The sequence below is a fragment of the Cebus imitator genome, unplaced genomic scaffold (genome assembly GCF_001604975.1).
Source record: "Cebus imitator isolate Cc_AM_T3 unplaced genomic scaffold, Cebus_imitator-1.0 Scaffold92, whole genome shotgun sequence".
NCBI lineage: Eukaryota > Metazoa > Chordata > Mammalia > Primates > Cebidae > Cebus > Cebus imitator.
The window spans coordinates 12,939,790-12,963,288 of record NW_016107407.1 but is presented as its reverse complement, the minus strand read 5'-3'; the positions used below and the strand labels follow the sequence as shown (position 1 = coordinate 12,963,288).

Genomic DNA, 23,499 nt, shown 5'->3' with positions numbered 1-23,499 from the left:
CTGGATTTTAGCTTCCTATCCCTTCAGAGCAACTGCTCCCCCGGGCTCTCAATGACCCTTGAGTGGTTACGCTGGACAGATGCTTCTCCGCCTTTCTCTGTCTTGAACCCCTTGAGCACACAGCGCTCTCGTCCAGGGATTCCTCCCTTGGCTTCCGAGATGCCGTGTTCTCCTGGCAGTCCTCCTCCTACTCCGTCCACCTTTCCTGCCCTTTGGCCAATCCTTCTCCTCTGCATGCCCATCGTCAGGGCTCTGACCTAGATGTCCTCTTATCTTTTCTTCTTCACCATGTACAGGTTACCTGATCTACACCCGTTGTTTTCCTTTCTGCGTCTCAATAACCCCCAAACTTATGATTCCCAGTCCACGGCCTTTCTTTTCAGTTTTACATCCACATACATATAGGATTCATCTAGTTTGTCATGTGGCTTCCTGACAAATGTACGCTCCATGAAGGTGGCAAGCACTGCTCTTAGCAGGGCCTCACATGTAAAAAACATTTAATATACAACTGTTGAATAAAGAAATGAATACAGCAAGTAATAATTCTAAAAAACCAAGATGTTTCCTACAGATGCCTACTCTCTTGACTATCTTTATAATCAACACCGTGACTCTTACTGCCACAGGTGCCATAAATAGGAAAATTCTAGATTTTGAAAGCAGAAAAAAAAACCCGTCATTCATGATGAAAGGGAAGCCCTAGATTCCTCACGTGATGGCCATGACAAATGAAGAATTTTACACAAGAAAAAGTAGGAAAAAAGCAGGCATGTCAGCCGTGAAATTAGGAAAAGGGAGTACCACAAAATAACTGTTTAAGGATGTCAATCCTAAAAAAAAAAAAGGCAGTCACATGGTTAACTTGGGGAATAATTCAGAAATGGTCGTGGTTTATCTGTTCTACGATTATTACTACACATGTAACCCGTACCACACAAAGGATCCTCATTCTCTAGCATCACGGGAGGAATACAGGTTTGAGGGTAGAGAAGAAGTATAACCCTAGTGATATCAATCTGCCACTGAATATGAGTAAAGAATCACACCCAATGATTGATACAGGATTCACACTTAAAATTCTCTCAACTTCCCAAAGTTTCTGTGCACTAACAAAGCTGATAAAAGGCATTCTCTTTAAACCACAGAATCATGTGCACAGCAATTAGAAAACGCCTGCCTCCTTCCCCTCCAGCTCCTCTCTATCCTCACCTCTGTAGGGGAGGTGATCTTTGGGCATAACACTGCTTAGACGTGATGCTCCCATACAAACAACAGAGGAACTTGCTGCCTTAAAGATGCCCATTCTGGCTGGGCATGGTGGCTGCTGCCTGTAATCCCAGCACTTCGGGAGGCTGAGGTGGGTGGATCGCTCACTTGAAGTCAGGGGTTTGAGACCAGCCTGACCAACATGGTGAAACCCATCTCTACTAAAAATACAAACATTAGACAGGCATGGTGGTGGGTGCCTGTAGTCCTAGCTACTCAGGAGGCTGAGGCAGGAGAATCGCTTGAACCCGGGAGTTGGAGGCTGCAGTGAGCCAAGATTGTTGCACCACTGTACTCCAGCCTGGGTGACAGAACAAGACTTCGCCTGAAAAAGAAAAAAGAAAAAAAAGGACACCCCATTCTGATGCATGTGGAGATAAGGGAAACAGGGCCTGATGATGACTCAAGCAGGGCCAAAATGCAGCCAGCACCCTGGGGTGAGGGGTGCAGAGGGCAGAGGCAGGCAGAGGCAGGAAGGGGTCAGGTAGGGAGACTTCCATGAGCACCTAGTATGCGCCCCAAATGCTCTCAGAGACATGAATTATATCTTTAATGCATGCCAGGGATTCAAATTTCAAGGACTCTCCATGATGAATAATGCTGCAATGTCTCTGTGTGTATTTATGTATAAAGTGAGATTTTTGTAAACATAAAAGAAACACCAAAAAATTATTTCTATCTTATGTTGCTTCTAGGATCATAACCCTGAGTGCATTTTTCTTCAAGAACTTAAACATCATAGACAAGTTAACAAAATAATTTGTAAGACAATACTTCAAAAATAGCAAGAAGAGGCTGGGCATAGTGGTTGCATACACCTGTAGTACCAGTAATTTGGGAGGCCAAGGCGGGCGGATTATCTGAGCCCAGGAGTTTGAGACCAACCTGGCCAACATGGCAAAACCCCATCTCAACGAAATAAAAGACAGCAAGAAGAGCATGCACTGGGGTCACGACTATGCCACACTTTTGATAATCTATTATTTGGCTCAGGCATTCTCTTCTTTGTAAAAGTTTTAAACATTCTACCTATCACCTTTTGTAAAACACTGTTGGCTCAATCACAAGACAATCTAAGGAGGCTTTACTTCCTCTCTTCTACACATTTAACTTCCAGATTATAATAATGGCAAAGTTCTAATTTAGTCCTTGGGGCTGCTCTTTAGGAAAGGTACATTTCTTTCACTTTCAACCATGGTCTAGATGTGGCTACAAGGCAATCCTTCCCCACTGGCAAAAGGACATCATCAACACAGTTGTCCCTATCTGCGATGGTAATGTCTCACTTTACAGACTCAACAGGTGCAGTGCTCCAATGCGGCCCGGGAGGCTCCTTTGTAGAATGGGTAAGTCTGCCAACTCCTGTCTGTATTCACTTTGAACTCCCAAGGCAGACGAGGCCGCAAATGGACCAATCACTGAGCAACGCTGGCCGTCCCCTGTGTGGCTCAGAAATTAAAAGCACAAGCCAGATAAGTGGGCTTATTCTTCTGTGAGAGCACAGGCAGCATGAACATAATACTGAAAAGTGTTCCTTTCAGTGGTTCCTTGAGCAGGGCTTTTCCCTGAGGCATTCTTCCTGGTGGTACAATGCTCACCTGTCATTTCCACCTGTCTGGGCTCTGCAGGTTACCTGTAGCCAAGCCCTCTGCTCACATCGAACAGCAGCTTTGCCTGGCACCTGGAGCGGTGGCTTCGACGCCTGCAATGCAGCTGTGGCACTGAACTTCCATCTCAACAGGTGCTGAAAATCTACTCTCAAACTTTATAAAAGTGAACCTGATTATCATCAATTCTTCCTAGGCTTATATGTAGCTAAATCAATCACGCTTATTCTTGGGGTCAGCTTTCCTATTCTCAGTGTTAAACTCACTATATTACTTATGCTTGCATTTTAAAATATTGTTTTTGCCCAACTACTTGGGAGGCTGAGGCAGGAGGGGTGCTTGAGCCCAGGAGTTTGAGACCAGCCTGGGCAACACAGACAGATCCTATCTCTTAAAAAAAAAAATTAAAATAGTCCTTTTATTAAGTACTGTTCACTTCTGCACTGTCACAGCTGGTCACCTCTTTGTCACCTCCCTTCATTACTTCCACATAATAGCTTCTGTTGCTTTCTAAGAGTACTCTTAGAAACTTTGCTATTTGCTGACTTTTTTTTTGTCTGTAACCTGCATTTCCAACACTAACAGTTTTTATTTTCTGTCTTTTTAAAAAACAGTTTGCTTATAGCTGGGCATGGTGGATCATGCCCGTAATCCCAGCACTTTGGGAGGCCGAGGCAGGAGGATCGCTTGAGTCCAGGAGTTTGAGACCAACCTAGGAAACATAGCAAAACCCCATTTCTACTAAATAAATAAATAAATAAATAAATAAATAAATAAATAAATAAAAGAAATTAGCCAGGTGTGGTGGCACATGTGTATTCCCAGCTACTTGGGAGGCTGAGGCAGGAAGATCACTTGAGTCTGGGAGGTTGAGTCTAAGGTGAGCCTCACCACTGTATTCCAGTCTGGGATACAGACCAAGACCCCGTCTGAAAAAAAAATCGACTTATAAACGATGTCATCAATAAAGGTAAAGTTTCTCCCTTCCTATTTATTACTCAGAACTTTTTCCTGTACTACTGTGGGCTTGTTAGCAATGTAATGCACAATGATAAATTAAAGTCATGGAATTAGGCTTTCAAAAACATAAAATGTAACAGCTACCAGACCCAGGTTTCCTTTGCTCTTAGGCACTCACCCAAAATAACAAGGGTTATGAAGGACTGATTTGTTGCTCTTCTCATGGAGAATGAAATGCCATTAAGAGATTCACAGCTGAGTGAAGGTTGCAGCAGAGAGGGTTCTAAGTGATGTACTGCAACAGATAAATATTTATATCTCCGCGTGATAGTGTGAACCTGAGCTCTGACTTTCAGAAATTGCTGTTATTATCATGTTTCGCTCATTTTTTTTTAAAGCTTTAAGTGACAATTTAATACAGCATCAAATTAGTACTTCAGTGTAAAGTCTTGTTTCATTTAATGTTTCTGAAAGGTTAAATTATCTATAATCTTCATTGTGCCTCGGGCTATGTTTATAGACTACTCCTACAACATACTTTACATAAAAGGAAAAGAAAGGGTAAGGAAAGTAAGGGAAGAAAAGAAAGAAGTCTAGGCAGCCAGAAATTATGGATTGCTTTGGTGTACAATGACCAAATAAATAACTAAGACAACTTCCTCTGAGTGGATGTCTTGGTATGTTTGGGGATAATGGTCTGTGTCAGTTAATATGATTTATTTTGATTTCTAATAGTCTTGAAGTGGAAAAAAAAAAGTGAGGATGACTACATTTAAGCAAATATAACAAATAAAACTTTACTGCTTTTCTTAAGCTTGACAAAATCAGGCTTAAAAGAAACAAGCATTCTTCTGTAGTGTTTACACAAATTCTTAGTACTGAGATATGCAGAAATGCCTAAATGCACACAGGGATGTGCCTAATTCCATTTGTGACACACCATAATGAAGACCCATAAATAAAAAATTCATTAAAAATGAAATAACTTTGTAAAAGATAAAATAAAGTGCTTTATCATACGTACAGATGCCATTTGTTACAAGAAGTACAGAATGGCTGTTCCACGCATGACTGCTGGCGGGGGGCTTTGACAAGCCCAAAGCCTCTGGAGAGCCGCATCCCAGGCAGGAAGCTTAGCTGGTATCAAAGGAAGGAAGATTCCAGAATGGCCTCTGTACCCCACACACAATGGGGAGCTGGGCCCTGAGTGGCCTATGCCTGTGGGTGGGGGGCTGAGCATTTGAGCAGGTGCACCCAAGAATTGGTGTGCCAGAGGGCATGTGAGGAACTGGGATCCAAGCCAAAGTGTTGGAGGTGCTAGACAGAGCCTGTCAGGAACACATGGGTGCAGGGACACTGAGGACATCAGCATGGTCAGGGAGTAGGTCCAGGGGCTCCTACTCCCACCAAAACCCTTGAAGGGTGCTGATAGGGTCCAGGGCTGAGATTCCCCACCCTCCTCTTTTGCAGAAACAAAACTCTCTGAAAAAGAGCTTCCCTAAATTAGAGTCAGAGGCCTTCCCAAGCATTCCAGAGGTGAAAATGAAGCTATGAGTTCAGCAAGACTCTCAGACACTGAGAAAGCAAGTGTAGCTAGGGATAGGATGCCCAGATTTCCTTCAGGGAAGGCCGTGCTGCCCAGCAGAGGGTGTGCGGTTAGCAGAAGGCCTGCAGATGCAGCTCCTTCTAGGTCTGCTTCTGAGGGCAGCCTGTCATTCCAGCCCAACATAAGAGCCTCTGGGGGCATGTTTCATAGTGCCCTGTCAGGTGAGCCGAGGCTTGACTGGGCCAGCATGGCAGTCTGACTTCTCCCTCTGCCCAATCTCACTTCTTTCCTCTTCCCTACATAAGCTTTGGTCCTGATCAACATGTTAACCCCAAACTGTGTCAGCATCTGGTTGGGCGAGTCACTGTGTGTGAGAGTCGGCAGACTGAGACAACAAATTCAGGCTCCCAGGAATTACAGAGGTGGGGACTCTCAGGAATAGGTTTGGAACAGTGACGCACAAAATGTTCCAAGAAACCAAAGATGCAATTTCAGAGATGACTGTAAAACAAGAAACTATCAGGAATGAACTGTCAGATTTTGAAAAATCTTCTGGAAAACATCTAGAATAAAAAAGCTAATTGTTGAAATAATTAAGTAAAGAATACAGTTGAAGAGAGACTTAGGACTGGATGATATATTTTGAGGAATTCACCTAGAATTGGGCAGAGATGTTTGGAGATGGAAAATGGGAAAGAAAAGTTAAAGATGGGAAGCCAGGATGAGCATGTTAAAGATGTAACGTTCAAGAAACAGGACAGAGGTGAGGCTGAAAGACAAAAGGACTGCAGAACTTCCAGACCCTGGGGAAGAAGTGGTGCAGGAAAAGCATGCTGGGGAGTGCGCTGGGCAGCACCCCGCGAAACCTGGGAGCAAATGGCTGACCATGTTGGGAAGAGAGGGCTACAAATGCCGCCATCAGCAAGCTGCGATACACTCACTGCTCAGGCCACAGGAACTCCCAAGATGACAAATACCTGCCCCGTTTCTTAGAGAGAAGCAAAATGTGTCTGCAACTTCGGATGGCAGCAGGGGGTCTACTGGGAGCTTGTGTTTATCTCGTAATCTGATGGTACTTACAGCACTGAGAGTATCCAAATACTTTCCAAATTTCAACTGATCACTCCTCCAGAAAAATGGACAAAAGAGCCGAAGAGCAGACTCAGAACTGAGTGCTCAGAATGTTCTGTTTCCCTGTTACTCACAGGGGCACATGAGCATCACCTGGAAGCCTGATAGAAAGGCGGCCTCCACGGACTCCCAGACGCTCCCTGCCCCATGGCCCCTCCAGACCCGCCCAGTCAGAGACAGCCCAGATGAAAGTCTAGGAAGCACTGATGCCACGTGGAACCTTTTCTCTTTTGGTGCTGTAACCCTCTCCACTCTTTTGCTTTTGTTTTTTTCCTTAGCTTCTACGGTCTCTATTTTCTCAGTTTTGCTCTACTGAAGCCTCGTCCTTTGAGTAGTAACACCAGCATCTCTGACCTTCAGGAAAGGATAAGCAGATGTAGTCTGAGGTGGTTTCAAAGAAGTCACATGCTTACCCTAAAATCCTTGACTGAAATTTGAGGTGCTTAGCTTATTTAACAGGGAGTTCAGATTTTGGGGTGAAACTTCTGGATTCAACTAAAGGTATTAATTGTTCCCCAAATAAAAGGATAAGAAAGGAATTTCAGTTATATTGATCAATTTTACGCATTTATTGATTCAGTCACTTTGAAATTAAAAAGTAAATTAAAACACTGTGTTTCAAAAGCTATTAAAACACTCAATTGATTCAACTGAAAATAAAATATTCAAGTGATTATCATGCCTCAGCCTCCCGAGCAGCTAGGACTGGAGGCATACCCCACGACCCCTAGCTAATTTTTTGTAGTTTTAGTAGAGACCAGATTTCACTGTGTTGGCTAGCCTGGTCTTGAACTCTTGGCCTCAAGTGATCTGTCCACCTTGGCTTCCCGAAGCACTGGGATTACAGGTGTGAGCCACCGCACCCGATCAATACCTTTCAATTTTAATTAAAGTTGAAGCAGTATGATAACAAAGCTCCCAAATAATTCAGGTCAGTGGGGGGAAAAATCAGTCGATTTAAGAGAAAACGACATTCAAGTTGGTTCTTTACCAATTTTGTCCTTTTTGAATGTTCTAACATTGTTTAGCTAATCAGCTGATAATCAACATTTATAAGACCTGAGTTCCTTACAGCCTAACAGAAATGTGAAAAGGATATTTACACCACAACATTATTTTCCCAACTACAAGTAAGAGAAAACCAAATGAAGTAAGTGAAATTTATGAAAGTTTGCTGTGCTTAATATAAATTCTCCATTGGTCTGAGAGATGATGCTTTCCTTTCTTTGCACAGAGTAGACATTGGGGTAGAATTTGGGCAGGAAATAAAGAATAGAGCATGATACTGGAACTTGGGGGGAAAATCTAATTCCTTATGGCTGAAATCTTCGTAATTCTGCATCAGTGCCACAGCCTACCAGAAACCAGGCCCCTAGTGGATTAACAGAGTTAAGGACCTAACGCCACATTAGAATGATTTCAACACTGAGGTGTAGGAAATTGAATACAAGAAAGATATTTAATTAAAAATCTGATTCAGTCACTCATTTAGCCCTTTGTATTTTTTCTTCTCTTAATTTTTTTTTTTTTTCTGAGACACAGTCTTGCTCTGTTGCCCAGGATGGAGTGCAGTGTCACAATCTTGGCTCACTGCAACCTCCACTTCCCGGGTTGAAGCGATTCTCATGCCTCAGTCTCCCGAGTACCTAGGACAACAGGCATGTACCACCAGGCCCAGCTAATTTTTTCTTTTTTGTATTTTTGATAGAGATGAGGTGTCATCATGTTGGCCAGGCTGGTCTTGAACTCCAGACCTCAGATGATCCACCCGCCTCAGCCTCCTAAAGTGCTGGGATTACAGGTGTGAGCCACCACGCCTGGCCCATTTAGTACTTCTTATATACCAGACATTGCTCTGAGCATGTTATAAATATGAATTCACCTAATTAACACAACACCCAAAGGAAGGGGGTACTATTATCCAAACATTATAGGCCAAGAGGAGTGCAGGTGCCTTGCCCAAGGTCATGCCACTGGCCAGGGACATGGCTGGGACTGCAAAGTGTCTAGCTGGCTCCAAGTCCTTGTTCTTGAAACACTTGCCGCACCACACTGCTGGGAAGGGTGGTTTGTCAGAAAATTAATCTCTGGAAGAGTGTTTTCAAACATTCAAATAACTAGCAATGTTCTACTTCTCCAGAGGCTGGCCCTGGGGTAATTTTAACCCTCCAGAATATAGTTGCAACTGTGGCTGCATTGCATTAAAACAAAAACCAAGGAAAAGAGAAAAAAAAAGGGCTGTAGGGTAACCAAAGCTGTCAGAAAGTCCAGCAATTCACGCTACAGGAGAAACCCTCTATGAGAACCTCTCAATGCCTGATACGCAACTGAACAAGCTGCATTACTTGTCCAGACTTGGAAAGTTCAGAAGCCCAGAGAATTCCAAGGTAAGAGCAACAACAAGCAAGGAGAAAGAAGTAGGAACTGATGATCACTACTGAAGCAGGAGAGACGGAAAGTTTCCAGGATAAACCCTAAAAGTACTCTAGGCCCACATAAAGTGGGATGAAGGCCTGACACATGCCTCAAACACCTCTGACCACCTCAGACCCTAGGGAGAGGAAGACAAAGCTTGATAGGCCTCCCTGGGGTTATCAATGAGAGGCCTATGTCCGGTCACACAGAACCACACGAGGGCGTGCCAGGCTGAGCTAGCTACCCTGTAATGTTCATTAAAACCCTGTAAGGAAGTGGCATACGAGAACAGCCTGAAGAACATTCCAATAGAAGCCAGGTAGGCAGAGGGCTAGGCAGCCAGTGTGCACTGTAGCCTTTCTCTGCAGAACAGCATTTACTAAATGTACAATACACGTTGGTGTGGCCTTTGCTAACTGCTGGTGTGGTGTTTGATGACTCGGCGGACCTGAACTTCCTTCAGGAATTCCGCCAACCTAAGTGAGGTCCCGGCCCTGCCCTCAGTGAGCCTGGCAGGAGTCACCCTGAACAGGTCAGTATCAAATAAGCTGTGTGGACGATAAGCCTTTTATGAGGTTTCTGTGGAATTCTCTGATCATGGAATTAACACGGTTACTCTTCACTCTTGCTGCATTTTTAAAAACCTCTTCTATATGAGATTTTGCTGAGATGTACACAAGTGGCACGTTCATCCTCAATGGTCAACGTTTGTGTCACCCATACATTTCCTTGTCCTTTTTTTAAATGTAATTTTAAAATGGACACATTGGCAAAACCAGAAACGAAAACAAACAGTGCGGCAACTGTGGCTGTATTTATACATGGCCTACATTGCTAATTAGCAGCCTATATGGATAATTTTTTAAAGTTCTCTGGCATTCTTGTACGTATTGCAGGTTGTAGCAAGGATGTTGTTTTGTCAGGTCAGGTGTCCTGTGTCTTCCCTGTGCGGAACTCCTTAGAGTCAACTCTGTTGGCTCTTAGTACCAAGACCACTTACATTTTTCCTTGGCAACAGACTCAAAGTATCAAGCATGCTGGTCATCTTGACATGAATGTCTACGCTCATTCCAGGCTCCATTTTGTGCCTTTATCTTTCTGCCTCTTCCTTTTCTTTTTTTCATTTATTCTATCTTGTATTTCCAACTTCTTTGAAGGCCACCTTAAATCCTTTCTGGAATAAGGTCAAGAGTGAATACACGAATGAATGAATGAATGAATGAATGAATGAATGAAATGCAGGTACAGAAGCTGAGTTCAGAGATCATCCAAGAGGCAGTTCATAACAGGTTAGGATCTCTGTCTCCTGACTTCAACTTAGTGCCCTTTAAATAATTTATATTAATAATGTGATTCGCAGTTACTAAGACCCTGCAAATTATATTTAAAATATTCTGTTTGTAAAAAGAAAAAAAAAATATAGATGTTGGATAAAGGAGACTTTTCTGAATAAAGAAAACACCAAGAAGACAACAGTTTTGTAGCACTGGAACAAAAGGAAGTCTTTATACTGTTAAAGCTCCTGGGAGGTGTCAATAGACTTATTTTGATCCCACATTTATTTTATGTAACACTGGAGATATGTCAAATCCCTGTGTTAGGTTATAGTAACTACCCCAGAGAAAACATCTCAAATTGTGATTTTTGTAAAGTCAAAGGATGCTAAACTCAATGTTGTCATCAAGAAGTTGATACTTCAATTGTGTGTCACATTTTATTAGCATGGTATCACAGCCACTTATCAGAACAATATGTTTTCATCCGTCATGAGGTATCACTTTGCTTTGAATGTTCTGAGACAACTGAAAGAAAGTATAAAAAGAATGTATGAGCCTCACATCAATTTCCAGAGGGGAAACAAATGAAAAAGTAGACAGTTTAAAAGGTGAAGAGTTAAAAGCTGCAACCTGTAATTCAATTCATTTAAATAACAGAGCCTCATGTCTTCTCCCTCACAGGTACTGTCCTGCCACTTTAAAATTTCCTTTAGAATAAGAGACAGCAGCATAAGCAGTACAACAAATTTCAAAAGGAATACCTATTATAAAAGATTTATTAGATATTAAGTGAATTTAGAGGCTAACGATTTTAGAAAACAAATTAGAGGCGGTACCAAGTTTCAAGAAACAGAATACTGCTCAAAGGTTTTTACAGACTTCATTGCAAGCAAAATGCAACTGATCATATTTTCAAAGACTGCAAGAATAGGCAACTGCCAAGGAAGAATCCACGATATCAGAGCATCACGCATGACCGTAAAGTAACGCTTTTAGAGGGATGTTTAAACAGACATCTAGGAGCTCACAAGTCCAGACCAGTGCTACCTTCAAAGCAGATACTTAATAAGTGTGATTGTTTACACTCTGAGAATCCTTTTATTAATGTAGTCAGGGCCTGCAGCATTTTATTTTGAATACTCTTTGTGACAACCAATTTTTACCTTTGGGGGAGCGGGAGCTATTTAAGTTAAAAACACAGTGTGATTCTGCTAAGAATGGAAGTTTGTGTCCCCCAAAATGCTTATGTTGAAACCCTAATCCCCAAGTGACAGTATTAGGCAGTGGGGCCTCTGAGAGGTAATTAGGTCATAAGGTTAGCACCCTCATTGTGAGATCAGTGCCCTTATTAGAAGTGACAGAAGAGTGCTTTCGATCCTGTCCCACCCACTCTGCCACTATCAACACACGTGAGGATACACTGGGAAGCTGGCTGTCTGCAAACCAGGAAGAACCCGACCATACTGGCATCCTGACCTCAGACTTCCAGCCTCCAGAACTGTAAGAAATACATTTCTGTCATTTAAACCACCCAGTCTACGGGCTTTTATGACAGCTCAAGCTAAGATCCTAAAAGCAACATGTGAGTTTTAAACACTAGTTCTAAAGATGATTCCTGGGGTGTTGCAATAGCAGACACGTTCATACCATATGACTATTTCTCAAGGTGACTTAGTTGTTATTTTTATACCATAGATGTCATCTTGATGATAGTGACGCTATGGCCACCACCACACATTGAGTATCTAATGTGTGACAGACACTGCTAAATACTTGACATGCATTTTCCCATTTAATCTTTAGAATCCATATTAGGTATTATTATTATCCCCATAGTATAAAGAAAGAAACTGAGGCTTTGAAGTCCAGGCAAGGTGTGGAGGCTCACACCTGTAACCCTAACACTTCAAGAGGCCAAGATGGGAGGACTGCTTGAGCCCAAGAGTTCAAGACCAGCCTGGGCAACACAGCAAAACTTCATCTCTATAAAAACATAGTTTAAAAAATTAGCCAGGCATGGTGATGCATACCTGTGGTCCCAGCTACTTAGGAGGCTGGGGTAGGAGGATTGCTTGAGCCTGGGCGGTTGAGGCTGCAGTGAGCTGTGATCACGCCACTGTACTTCAGCCTGGCAAAAGAGCAAGACCCCGTCTCTAAAAAAACAACCAAGTTCAGAAGTCACATGGTTAGTAAGTGACAGGGGGACTGTTCAACATGAGTTCATGCTCTTATACGACATGATAAAGGAGGCCTTTTACAGCTCGGGCTGGGCCTTGGGAACATGTGCTCTACCAGGGAAGCTTGTGCTGGAATTTATTCCATGAGGGGGAGATTGCTGCTCCCAAGGGTAGTCTATTTTATCTCCAGTGATTACCAAGACATAATGCTCAGGGATGAAAAGGGGGCGAGAAGCAGACCAACACTCACCTTCTAAAATCATAGAGTTTGCTCTGTAGCAGAATGTGAGTGGGGCTGGCCCTGCTGGGGCCAGGACAGAAGAGACCAGTGACAGCAAAATGGAATTTGGAGGTGTCAATTGGATGTATGCTCAGAGGTCAATATCTAATCTCTGGCACAGATAAAATCTTCTGAAAAGTTGCCAAATCTTAAGCTGAATGATTTTAAATTCAGAGCAGTGATAACTGAAACTACTACACAAGAGTATTTAGGTTAAAATGTTATATAGATAATGAATGACCTTTATAGCATAAGCATGCCTAAAGGTTAACAGCCAGGAATCTGGCCACTGTAATTTTAGGACACTGGGTTAGAGGAGATTTTTATGCGAAATGTGTTCTTCTTGTTCTCTAACTGTATATTTAAATCTTTGGCCTTGGTGAGAAATCGTTATGTATGGTAATCTTCTCAGAGTTTCAAATAAAGATCAAGAAAAATTACCTGGTGGTACTTCTTCAGGATGTTGTGCATTTCGGCCACGTCTTCACTGGTAATGGTCTTGATGACGTATCTTTTGTCATAGGAAGTGTGAAAACGAGCTCCGCTGCGGGCCTGGGAGTCGTTGGGGAGGGGTGCGCTCCTGGTCAGGGAATTCTTCCCGGGTGGGGTAAGAGGGGAAGGAAGCGGGGAAGATAACTAGTTAAAGGTGTGGCTTTCTGATTCCCAGAGCATTTGTTGTCACTGCAAGTTTTCAAAAAACATTTATGTCTGGAATAAACTGATAAGTAGGATGACAACATTTTTAGATGCATCATAACTCACATTGCAAGCCTTTCAGATGAAATGAAAACAGCTTGAATTGTACTATGATTCTAGTATCCTTAAATTGCAGGCAGGCTAATGCCTAGAATTATAATCAAAGTAACTTTAATCACTTTATTCTTCTTTTCACAGTTGGACAAGATCTCAAAGTTTTCTTCTGAATAAAATTAGGTTCCAGTCATAAAAGAAAATTTTATAGTCACTGAGCATTTCCTTACATGACATGTATCGTGCCAAGCATTTTGCACAGATTATTTCCCCCGATTCTGGTAACATTCTCATGTAATGGTTACGATTGCTATCATCATTCTTTTACAGATGAGGAGATGGGGGTAAGAGAGGCCTAGCATCTGGGCAAAGGGCACACAGCTAGTAAGGGAGGAGCTAGAATTCTGACTCCAGTGTGGTTGGTTCAGGACCCAAGCTCTCAGCTAGTAAACTACTCAACTAGTAGAGTACTTAACGTGCAGACTGTACTACCTGTGTGCCGGGGAAGAGGAGGCAGGAGTCTAGACAGTGTCTTCTAAAACAGTTCCTCCTTAGGCAATTTGAATTCGGCCCATCCTCCACCCCCTACCACCAATTTTGAGAACTACTGATCTCCTGGAGGGTGGACAAGGAGGGGCTCTGAGTAGGGGCTCTTCCGACATCATTCACTCCAGGATCTGGTTCATGCTAGCGACACTGGCTAGGTAGGTCTACCCTTCTCCTCCCATGTGACTCTTCCATTCAGATCTCCTCTTTCTTATATCCTCCAGGGAGCCTCCTCTTGTCCTAACCTCCCAACACTGGCTGTCTAGGCCACCGGGTCTAGCAAGCCCCTGGCACCCTCATCTCCATCCTTGCTGATGGCTCCTGAGCACTGACTTTCGTTTCCTGTCTGGCCCTGAGGGATGGCCTGTGCGGGTTTCAAACACAAACACGCTTTCTCTAACTTCATCTCTAAAGTGGGCATTCAAAGGCCTCAGTGACAAAATGCTGTCAGGTTAAAGGAACATGGATACCTTCAGAGAGGCAAGTGATAGATAGCTCTGCCCATGGATTTGCAAAAAAAAGAGTCCTTTTCTGTCTAGTATATTCCAGTCTCCTTATCCTTTCCTTCCTTTCTAGATGAAATCAACAGGACTGAACCACTTCAGGTAGAATCAGATTGCAGCAGCGCAGAGGCTCACGCAGGACCCACCTGTGCCTGAAGAGGAAAGTGCCCCATGAGCAAATCCTCATGCTCCAGGATCATCACCTCACCACCCTGGCACCCCCTGCTGTGGATCACACATTCTGCAGTAACACACCTTGATCTAAAAGCAAGCAGGTGCACCTGCCAGATGCAGAGTCAAGGCCACCAAGTAACTGAATTTGCTTTCCTTAGCTTATTAGAAATCTTGAGAGAAGGAAAAAAAATCGACATAATCCTCAGTGACTTTACATAGCAGGACTTGGCAGTGTTCAAATTATGCTTAAGACAAGCAAAATTTATTAGATAGACTGAGAAAGAGAAAAATGACTTTCAGGATGAAAATAGCTATATAAACAAGAGTTTAATTCTTAATTACATTGTTTTTTCCCCCTAAAACATGAACAAGACTCCTTTACACTACTTCCCACTTAGAATAAAAAGGAAGAAAATCAAAGTGAATTTCCCCTTGTAGAGTTTTAAATGCTAGCCCCCAAAAAGCAATTATTGCTCTTTGTTAGTGGTCTTACTTTTTTCTCGCAATCACTAATTTGCAAAAGGGTATTTCTTCCAAATAAAACAAGAACTCCAGGAACTGTAAGATTGCAAATTATCTTCGGGCATAAAATCAAAGTGGGAACAATCAAGTTTATGAAAGCCAGGTGGGGCAGACCAAGTGGAACAGACCTTAAGTTTTGTCAAACTGACAATACGTGTAAAATAACTTTCGGGGGGACGGGGAATAGTAAAGGAGAACTGTTTTCAGCACAGGATGAAATTCCAGCAGCATCAGTTTCATAGATCGTTTTCTTATGCATATTAGAGAGGACAGTCTTAACATTCTCTCATGGGCCAATGAGGTGAAAAAGAAAAAACAACAGCTGCATAGTCAGTGCTTCTCAAACTTAAGCAACTGAATCATCCAGGGATGTGAAAATGTAGGTTCTGATCCAGCAGGTCAGGGGTGGGACATTTTCAGAAGCAGATGATGTTGCTGGAGCCGGTCTGCAGACCACACGTGAGAACCAAGGTATATGGAATGGTGTTTCTGCTGTGTTTTGCCGGTGTGCAGCATGTTCAGTCTAGTACGTCATAATTACAGACTTACTGGGACTCATAACTTTCCCATGATAGTCTTTACACCTCTAGTTCAATTAAAACGGGAAACTTTAGAGTTCAGAAGAGTAACTCATGACACTTACTTTACTAATTAAATAACTGTTTAATAATACTATGTACAAGTAGTCATACAATGTATGGAGTTTTATATTTTTATTTTCTGAGACAGGGTCCTCACTGTGTTGCCCAGGCTGGAGTGCAGTGGCACGATCTTGGCTCACTGCAGCCTTGATCTCCTAGGCTCAAACGATTCTTGTGCCTCAGCCTCCTGAGTAGCTGGGATTATAGGTGTGTGCCACCATGCCCAGCTAATTTTTGTATTTTTAATAGTGTCAGGGTCTTGCCATGTTAGCCAGGGTGGTCTCGAACTCCTGGCCTCAAGTGATCTGCCTGACTCAGCCACCCAAAGTGCTGGGATTACAGGCATAAGCCACTGTGCCCAGCCCAACGTATGGGTTTACAAAGGGCTAGAAATGTAAAAGCAAATAATGTAAGAACTCCTTAGCTCAGATACTACCTCTTCCCCAATTTTTCGCCTTTCCTTTCAGTTTCAAAGGCATTGTTATAGTCATGTATGCAGACATTGCATTAGGATACTAGCCATGTCTTCATCCTGGGATATAACACTTTAAAAATTCTAATATTGAATCTGTCTCAAATCACCATCTTCAATAATCACGTGAGTAGCCCAACCCACACTATCTGAATATTTTTAAGATTCATGGATATCAAATAACCAACGAAGCTAGGAACACTGTGTCAAAACATAGAATGCACCTTTCATATCACTATGAATATAAAAATACATAAATCAAATGTATTAAAAGCCTTATCTGATAAGACAAGCAGGAAATCAAAAGAGTTAATGCAATTCTACACAAAATGCCTGATCCTTGGAATGATTCTAAGGCCTGGAAAATTCCAACTCATTATTTTACATTTATTTTCACAATATTCCTGTGAGAGAGGAAACGCCAGGTCCATTTTCCTACCTGAAGATAAAGAATCTAGTGTACAATGGAGCCAAGCAATACGTCTAACATTCTATGTCTAAAGCTTCCTCTGAGCTAACCAAAAAGGGGAAGTCACAAAGAAAAGACTAAACGTCTGCCATTATAATCATGATCATGACTTTCTATAGCCTTAAAGTAAAATTGTTTACGTATTTTTATTATTATTTACTTTCTTGCCGTCTTCTAAGGCATGAAGCAGATGTGTTTTTAAAGGCAACACAAGCCAAGTGCAGTGGCTCATGCATGTAGTCCCAGCACTTTGGGTTGCTGAGGCAGTGGGATCACCTGAGTCCAGGAGTTCGAGATCAGCCTGGGCAACATGGTGAAACCCCGTCTCCGCTACAAATACAAAAGTTAGCCAGGTGTGGTGGCACGCACCTGTGTAATTCCAGCTACTCAGGAGGCTGAGGCACGAGAATTCTTTGAACCTGGGAGGCAGAGGTTGCAGTGAGCCGAGATCGCACCACTGCACTCCAACCTGAGCAACACAGTGAGGCATTATATTCTCTACACCTCTAGTTCAATCAAAATGGGAAGCTTTATAGTTCAGAATAATAATTCATGGCATTTACTTTACTAATTAAAGAAGTGTTTAATAACACTACGTACAAGTACCCATACAACGTACGGGGTCTACATATACATACATATATATATATATATATATATATATTTTTTTTTTTGGTCTCAAAAAATAAAAAATAAAGGCAGCACAGTGTAATGGTGAGGGTACTGGTCTGGGATCCAGAACATTCACTGGTTCTTGTACACAGGATTTAGCCTCTTTGAGCCTCAGTTTCCAGGTCTATAAAGTGATGGAGAATAACCCTGGGGAGACAATGGGCTGAATTAGACACTACCTTGGATCTTTAATACTTTAAAAAGGGATTTACTCGAAGACACGACTCTCTGCTCTAGAAACTGCTGTAAAGCATGGACCTCAGAAGGTGACTCAGGACAAGAATCCCAAGAAAAAGAGTCCAATCAGAGGACAGTACAACCATCACCTCAGCCGAGATGAAAGAGAAGATGCAGTGAAAATCACACTTCACAGATTCTAGATGTATGCAGGATGACGTCGGCTAGAATGAGCACATAAGCTGAGGGAAGGAGGTCTTGTATTTTTAACACAGTCACTATGCTGCCTCAAAACAGTCTACCTACTGACACTAAATAAGAAATTCCTTGGTGTGCTTAAAGTTTTGTCACCAAAAAAAAAAAAAAGACACAGCATGATGTTGGATGCTTAGCCAAGGTGGGGAATCCCCTGAGGGGAACAGAGCTTGGGAATGACCTTCAGGTGCTCCTAAGGTGTCCCTCCATGTATAAATAAATCTCAAAGAGCATTCAGTTTGGAAGCAACCTTGGAGATTATTCCAAAACACACAATATACAGACAGGAAAACAGACCCAAAGAGCAGAACTGACTTGTCCAACTCAGTTCTCCACATCAGGTGGGCTGATGTATATGGAGTGCCCTGCAGGGGCCCCGCCCAGAGCCTCCATCTCCCCCTGCCATGCTGCTTCCTCGCCTGGGCTCTAGAGTACAATGGGCATTATAAAGGGACAGTCGATTTCTCCATAGTAACAAATACCTTCTAATGCCAATTTAGAGTGTGAGCCACCTGGCACAAAATCAAACCTGTCTCCAGGTTTTCAGTTTTGCCAAGTAAACTGTGTAGAAAATATCATCAATAACAGCCACAGTGCTAATGCAGTCCTGAATTTGTTATTTACACTTTTATTAACATGTATACACAGCTATCTGAACTCATTCTAGGACTGTTCACTACTTTACATTAACTGAGCAGGAAGAGTAGGAGCTGTCTTCTCTCCATGCAGGAGCTGAGGCAGGTGTGTTTGTGGAATCAGCCTTTGAGACAGGACGACTGTGCTGCTAAGCCCTGGACCCAGGGTCAGACACTCACACAGAATAAACACAGGGCTCAAGAAGGACAAGCACTTAGCACTTCCTTTGAGTCCTGTAGACTGTGGTGACGATGTCAACCCTAAGAATTCTTCACATTTCTGACCATGTGGCACACTGCGTCATGTCTATTTAAATTCGTTTATGTGGTCTGAGATTGCTGGAGGTTTTCATTTTCCTCCTGTCACGGGTTTCTGCCTTTAGACGACTGTCCCATCTGCTTTTTTTTTTTTTTTTTTTTTTTGCTTAAAACTGCACACATTTTCCTCAGAAAGAATGCCAAGGTTGAAAGGAACAATCTTTTATACTGGGAGGGCTGAATTCTAGGTTACTCTATAAATGCACGCTATATATTACTAAGCTGGGGGGGGGGACCAGAAAAAAAGAAATTAAGATGAAATGTGCAAGACCAGCTCTGCATGGAAAAAAGAAGGCCTAGTAGAAGGTACCACTTAGAAAAATTCTTTCTCATGTCACCTCATTTAAAAGGGCAAGTCTGAGATGAAGCTGATCCCACCTAAGGCCTTAAAAACACCTTACAGAGAGTTAGTTTAGTCCTCTTCATCTCCAAAGTAAAATATTCACTTTCTGAAACACTTACTCTTATCTACCCATCTGTCTTCATGAGAAAGCAGCCAGATAAAATTACCCAGTGAAATCCACCCAGGCTTTGGAGAGACTTACTCTCATTAAAAAGCAAATTCCTTGTCATGGACATACTTAGAGAGTTATATGGTCTACAATAAAGTGACATTATTTAAATTCAAAATTGGGGCTGAGCGCAGTGACTTATACCTATAATCCTAGCACTTTGGGAGGCCAAGGTAGGAGGATCACTTGAGGCCAGGAGTTTGGGACCAGCCTGGGCAACACAGTAAGACTGTGTATCTACGAAGTATTAAAAAATTAGCCAGATATGGTGGTGTGTGCCTGTAATTCTAGCTACAAGGAAGGCTGAGGTTGTAGGATCACTTGAGCCCAGGAGTTTGAGGCTGCAGTGAGCCATCATTGCACCACTGCACTCCAAGCTAGTTGACAGAGACTCTCTTAAAAAATAAAAAGAGACAGACAAAATTGGGGATTCTGCATCTATTAGTTCAAAAGGGACAGTAACTTATTTCCTAAGGCCTCAATAGTACCTTAGATGTTAAAAGGAGAATTTAAAATTTCACAGAGAAGTTTCAGGTTGAAAATTCCCACCCCACAAGGTCCTTCTATTTCTGGCCCCTGATCACTGCCCTGTGACCTCTCAAACCAGAGATGCGCAAAGGACAAAGATGATAACAAAAGAGAATGGACCCAGGAAGCAGTCTGGGAGTGTCAGGGTGACCCCTCCCAAAAGCAATGGGCTGAAGCCAAGGCTCTGAGTCCTCCCCTCCACTCTCCCTTCCCACCTCCCTTTCTCTGTTATCTGATTATCTGCAAAGAAAGACAGCTGGACTTAATGGTCTCCAAGCTTCCTGCTCATTCTTCTAATTATTATTCTGCTGTCAGTTTGTAGAGACTTAGGAAATGGATGATGATTTACTATTAGTTTATGGGGGAAAAAAATCTAAAACATACACAAACCACAAAAATATACTTTCTTCAATTTATATTTATATTCAATTATATTCAATTTATATTTCTTCAAATATACTTTCTTCTTTTTCTCCTATCCACTTGATAGTTTCATATTAGAAATGATGAAATTAGTTAAAATCACCAGTTCTAGATAAAAATACTGATACTATAACCCATCCCCCAAAATATAGCAGCCAAAGTCAACTTTGGGAAAAAATGTCTCTTAATGAATAAATTAAACTAGTTTCAAACTCCAAACATTCTGCTTTTCCTAACATTCTGCTTTTCCTAAACAGCTTGAGATATGACTCACATACCATACAATTCACCTAAAGTATACAATTCAATAGTTTTTACTGTATTCACCAAATCTTGCAACCATGACCACAATCATTTTTGGAGCATTTTCATGATTCCAAAAAGAAACCCCGAACCTATCTGCAATCACTCCCATTCCTTCTCCTACCACCCAGCCCAAGAAGGCCACCGATCTTTGTCTCTATGTATCTGCCCCTTCTGGACATTTCATATGGATGTAATCATATAGTACACAGGTGTCTGTGATTGGCCCTAACCCTGATCTTGCAAGTGCCCTAGACACACTCATCCACCATGAGGTGATGCACTATGCCAGCCACAGCCCTTGGGCTGTCTCTGGACAAGTGAGGTGACCTGGCAAGTGCTCCCTATTCAGGCCAGCACCCATACACGATTGCAGGGGACACGTCACAGCCAATAAAAGCTGCTTCTAAGTTTGTTCCTTGCATAGTCAGGGAGCTAGAGAAAAATGAACAGTTGGACAAACGTTCAAGTTCTAGGGCAAAGCTGTGAGATGCAGGGCAAGTAAGAGTATGACAATTTAGTTCATTTTTGCCTATTTTGCAATTTGGTGAATAAACATACTATTTCCATAGCTGATATCTTCCCTATCTTACGCTACCTTAGCTCAAACCTCAAAAGCTGTGTTTGAGGCTCTGGTGCTTTCTCGGTCCTCTCAGCAGCAAATAAAGGAAAATAATGAGAGATAAAGCTTCCTCTTCAATGCCTTCTTATATTTGTAACTGGAAATTTATTGTCCTTTCCCTTAAGAAAAGGATTAATGAGCCAAGATTGTGCCACTGCACTCCAGACTGGGCAGCAAGAGCGGGACTTCTCAAAAAAAAAAAAAAAAAAAAAAAAAAAAAGCGAAGGATTAATGGTGCTGTCCTTTTCCGCTTCCTCTAAACGTCTGTGCTGAAGATGTTTATTTCCGCAGTCGGAGGTCCAGGATTAGTGGAGCCCCCAGAAGGGGAACGGAAACATAAATGTCAATTTAATTAGCTCATTCTTACCACCAATCTTTTATATCTCTCATAAAAGTGTCCTCATTTAGTAAGTTACTTTTCCATGTATTTTTTAAACAGCCAAGCATTTTGCATATTTAATTCTTTTGAACTAATCATGTAAGTCTTGTATAATTTTTCTTTTCCACTTTGATAGTCATTTGTATACATTCTGCTAAAAATCATGTATGAAAAGTTTTTTAGTTGAAGAAGAGGCCACTTTAAACTTTGCCATGCTCAAATGTGTAAAGCCACCCTCATATAAGGGAGCATGTCAATGCTGTGCAGATCTCACACGATAGCCATATCCTCATGGTGGCATAGTAATACTTTCAGAGACCTGACAGCTGGGGGACCTCACAGAGCACTGCATTTCTCTCCTCATTTTACAGATGAGGAAACTGAGACCCACCAGGGGTGAATGAGTGTCTCATGGTCATAGCATCAGTCACTGAGGATCAAAGACTCAACCAGGCCTTGTAACTTCCCGGAAATATTCTTTCCCCCAACCCCAGCTACCTGTTTCATGGACTTGAAACCTGAAAACCAGTCACGGCCCTGCTGACAGCTCAGGATTACGATTACATGCCTGGAATCACACAGCCCAGGAGACAGGAGCAACTTGCCCAGAGAAGGCTGCTTTCTGGGTCTGCAGTTGACATATCTGAGTGAGCACAGATGGTCCCCTGACCTCGCCAGAGAGTTAAAGACCAGCGTGTGAATTAGAACATCATCATCAAGGATTTATTAAATGCCCACTGTGTTGAAAGCCCTGTCTTAAGCCCTTGGGGAATTTCAAAGAAAGTCTAAGCTGTGATCTCAGGCAAAGAATGGCTTTCATTACAGAGCGGGGCAAAACACAGTGCCATTTAGCACTTATCAATAATGAAACAACTTATCAGAAAAAAGAATATAAAAATGAAAGGCAATGACCAACAGGGAAAGCAGCAGAGTTGCAGAAACTTCACAAAGTGCCATGAGATCCTCTTTTGAAATCTCAGGCTGCTGTTTGACGATGGAGATTAAAATGATAGGGACCTGTCCCCAAGACTCATGGTAAACCAACATAGCGTTTAACCTGGAGAGAAGCACCCAGTGGCAAGGATGACTGGCTGTCAGCTCTCTGTCAAAAGCCACAAGGCAAAACCCAAAGCAGGTCTGAGGCGGGAAACACAGTCCAACAGGAAGCTGGGGTCTCTGGTGAGGGCAGGTGGCAATGGGAACAGTAATTTGCTCAGCTTGTAAAAAGGACCTCAAAGAGCGAAAGAAATGCCTGATGACCCTGATGGGCGTAAGGGAGCTTCCCCCAGTCTATCAAGAGCGTATCCAATTGGAGAGGGGCCTCCCTTGGGACTCAGCCCCAGTGCGCGTCTGAGCGGGATGGAATTTCCTTCCGGGCCAGGGCAGCTAAGCTGTGAGGAGAAACGGAGCAAACCCAACAGGCAACAACTGGTGCCAAAGGAATGAGAGTGCTTAGGCGTTCAAGAAGCAAGCACAGGGGTGATGGTGCAGGTTGAGTGTTAACAGCTGGACCAAGGAGGAGTCCCACAAGTATGTCTGTGCCAATCCTCCCCCACCTGGACCTCTGCTCCTGACCTCTTCCAGAGTTGTGGACCAGGATGCCCAATGTGGGCCACAGGCCTTACCTGGGTATCCCACCCCCTCCGCCAGTCAACAGGTCAAAAACGCAATTCCAACTTCCTTCCTAACCACCTGCTGCCCCAAACTTCCCTCCCTCCATGACTGGCATCCCTGCTCTCTCAGCCTCTCAGGTCCCAGTGCCTCTGTGGCTCTTGTCCATTGCCACTGGCCACCGAACCTGTGAGTTTACTTCTCTCAATGTCTTTTGAAGCTGCTCCGTACTTCACATGATGGGCGACAGAGGCTTGGCTCGCTGGGATATTTCATAACCTCCTGATTTCCTTATCTCCCTTCTATGCATTCTATAAATTACCAT

At 42.7% G+C, this 23,499-nt stretch overlaps 1 protein-coding gene across 3 annotated transcripts in view; it reads right to left on the bottom strand.

Annotated features, from left to right (window-relative positions):
- PIP4K2A (phosphatidylinositol-5-phosphate 4-kinase type 2 alpha) overlaps positions 1 to 23,499 on the bottom strand; it is a 174,239-nt gene that overhangs the window by 40,871 nt on the left and 109,869 nt on the right. For 2 of the 3 annotated variants that reach the window (XM_017535575.2, XM_037740975.1), the window contains exon 4: positions 13,104 to 13,256. The exons of the other annotated variant lie outside the window; for it this stretch is intronic. In XM_017535575.2, coding sequence (XP_017391064.1) covers positions 13,104 to 13,256 — 153 coding nt within the window. The remainder of the gene's footprint in view (positions 1 to 13,103; positions 13,257 to 23,499) is intronic. 3 annotated transcript variants of the gene reach the window in all.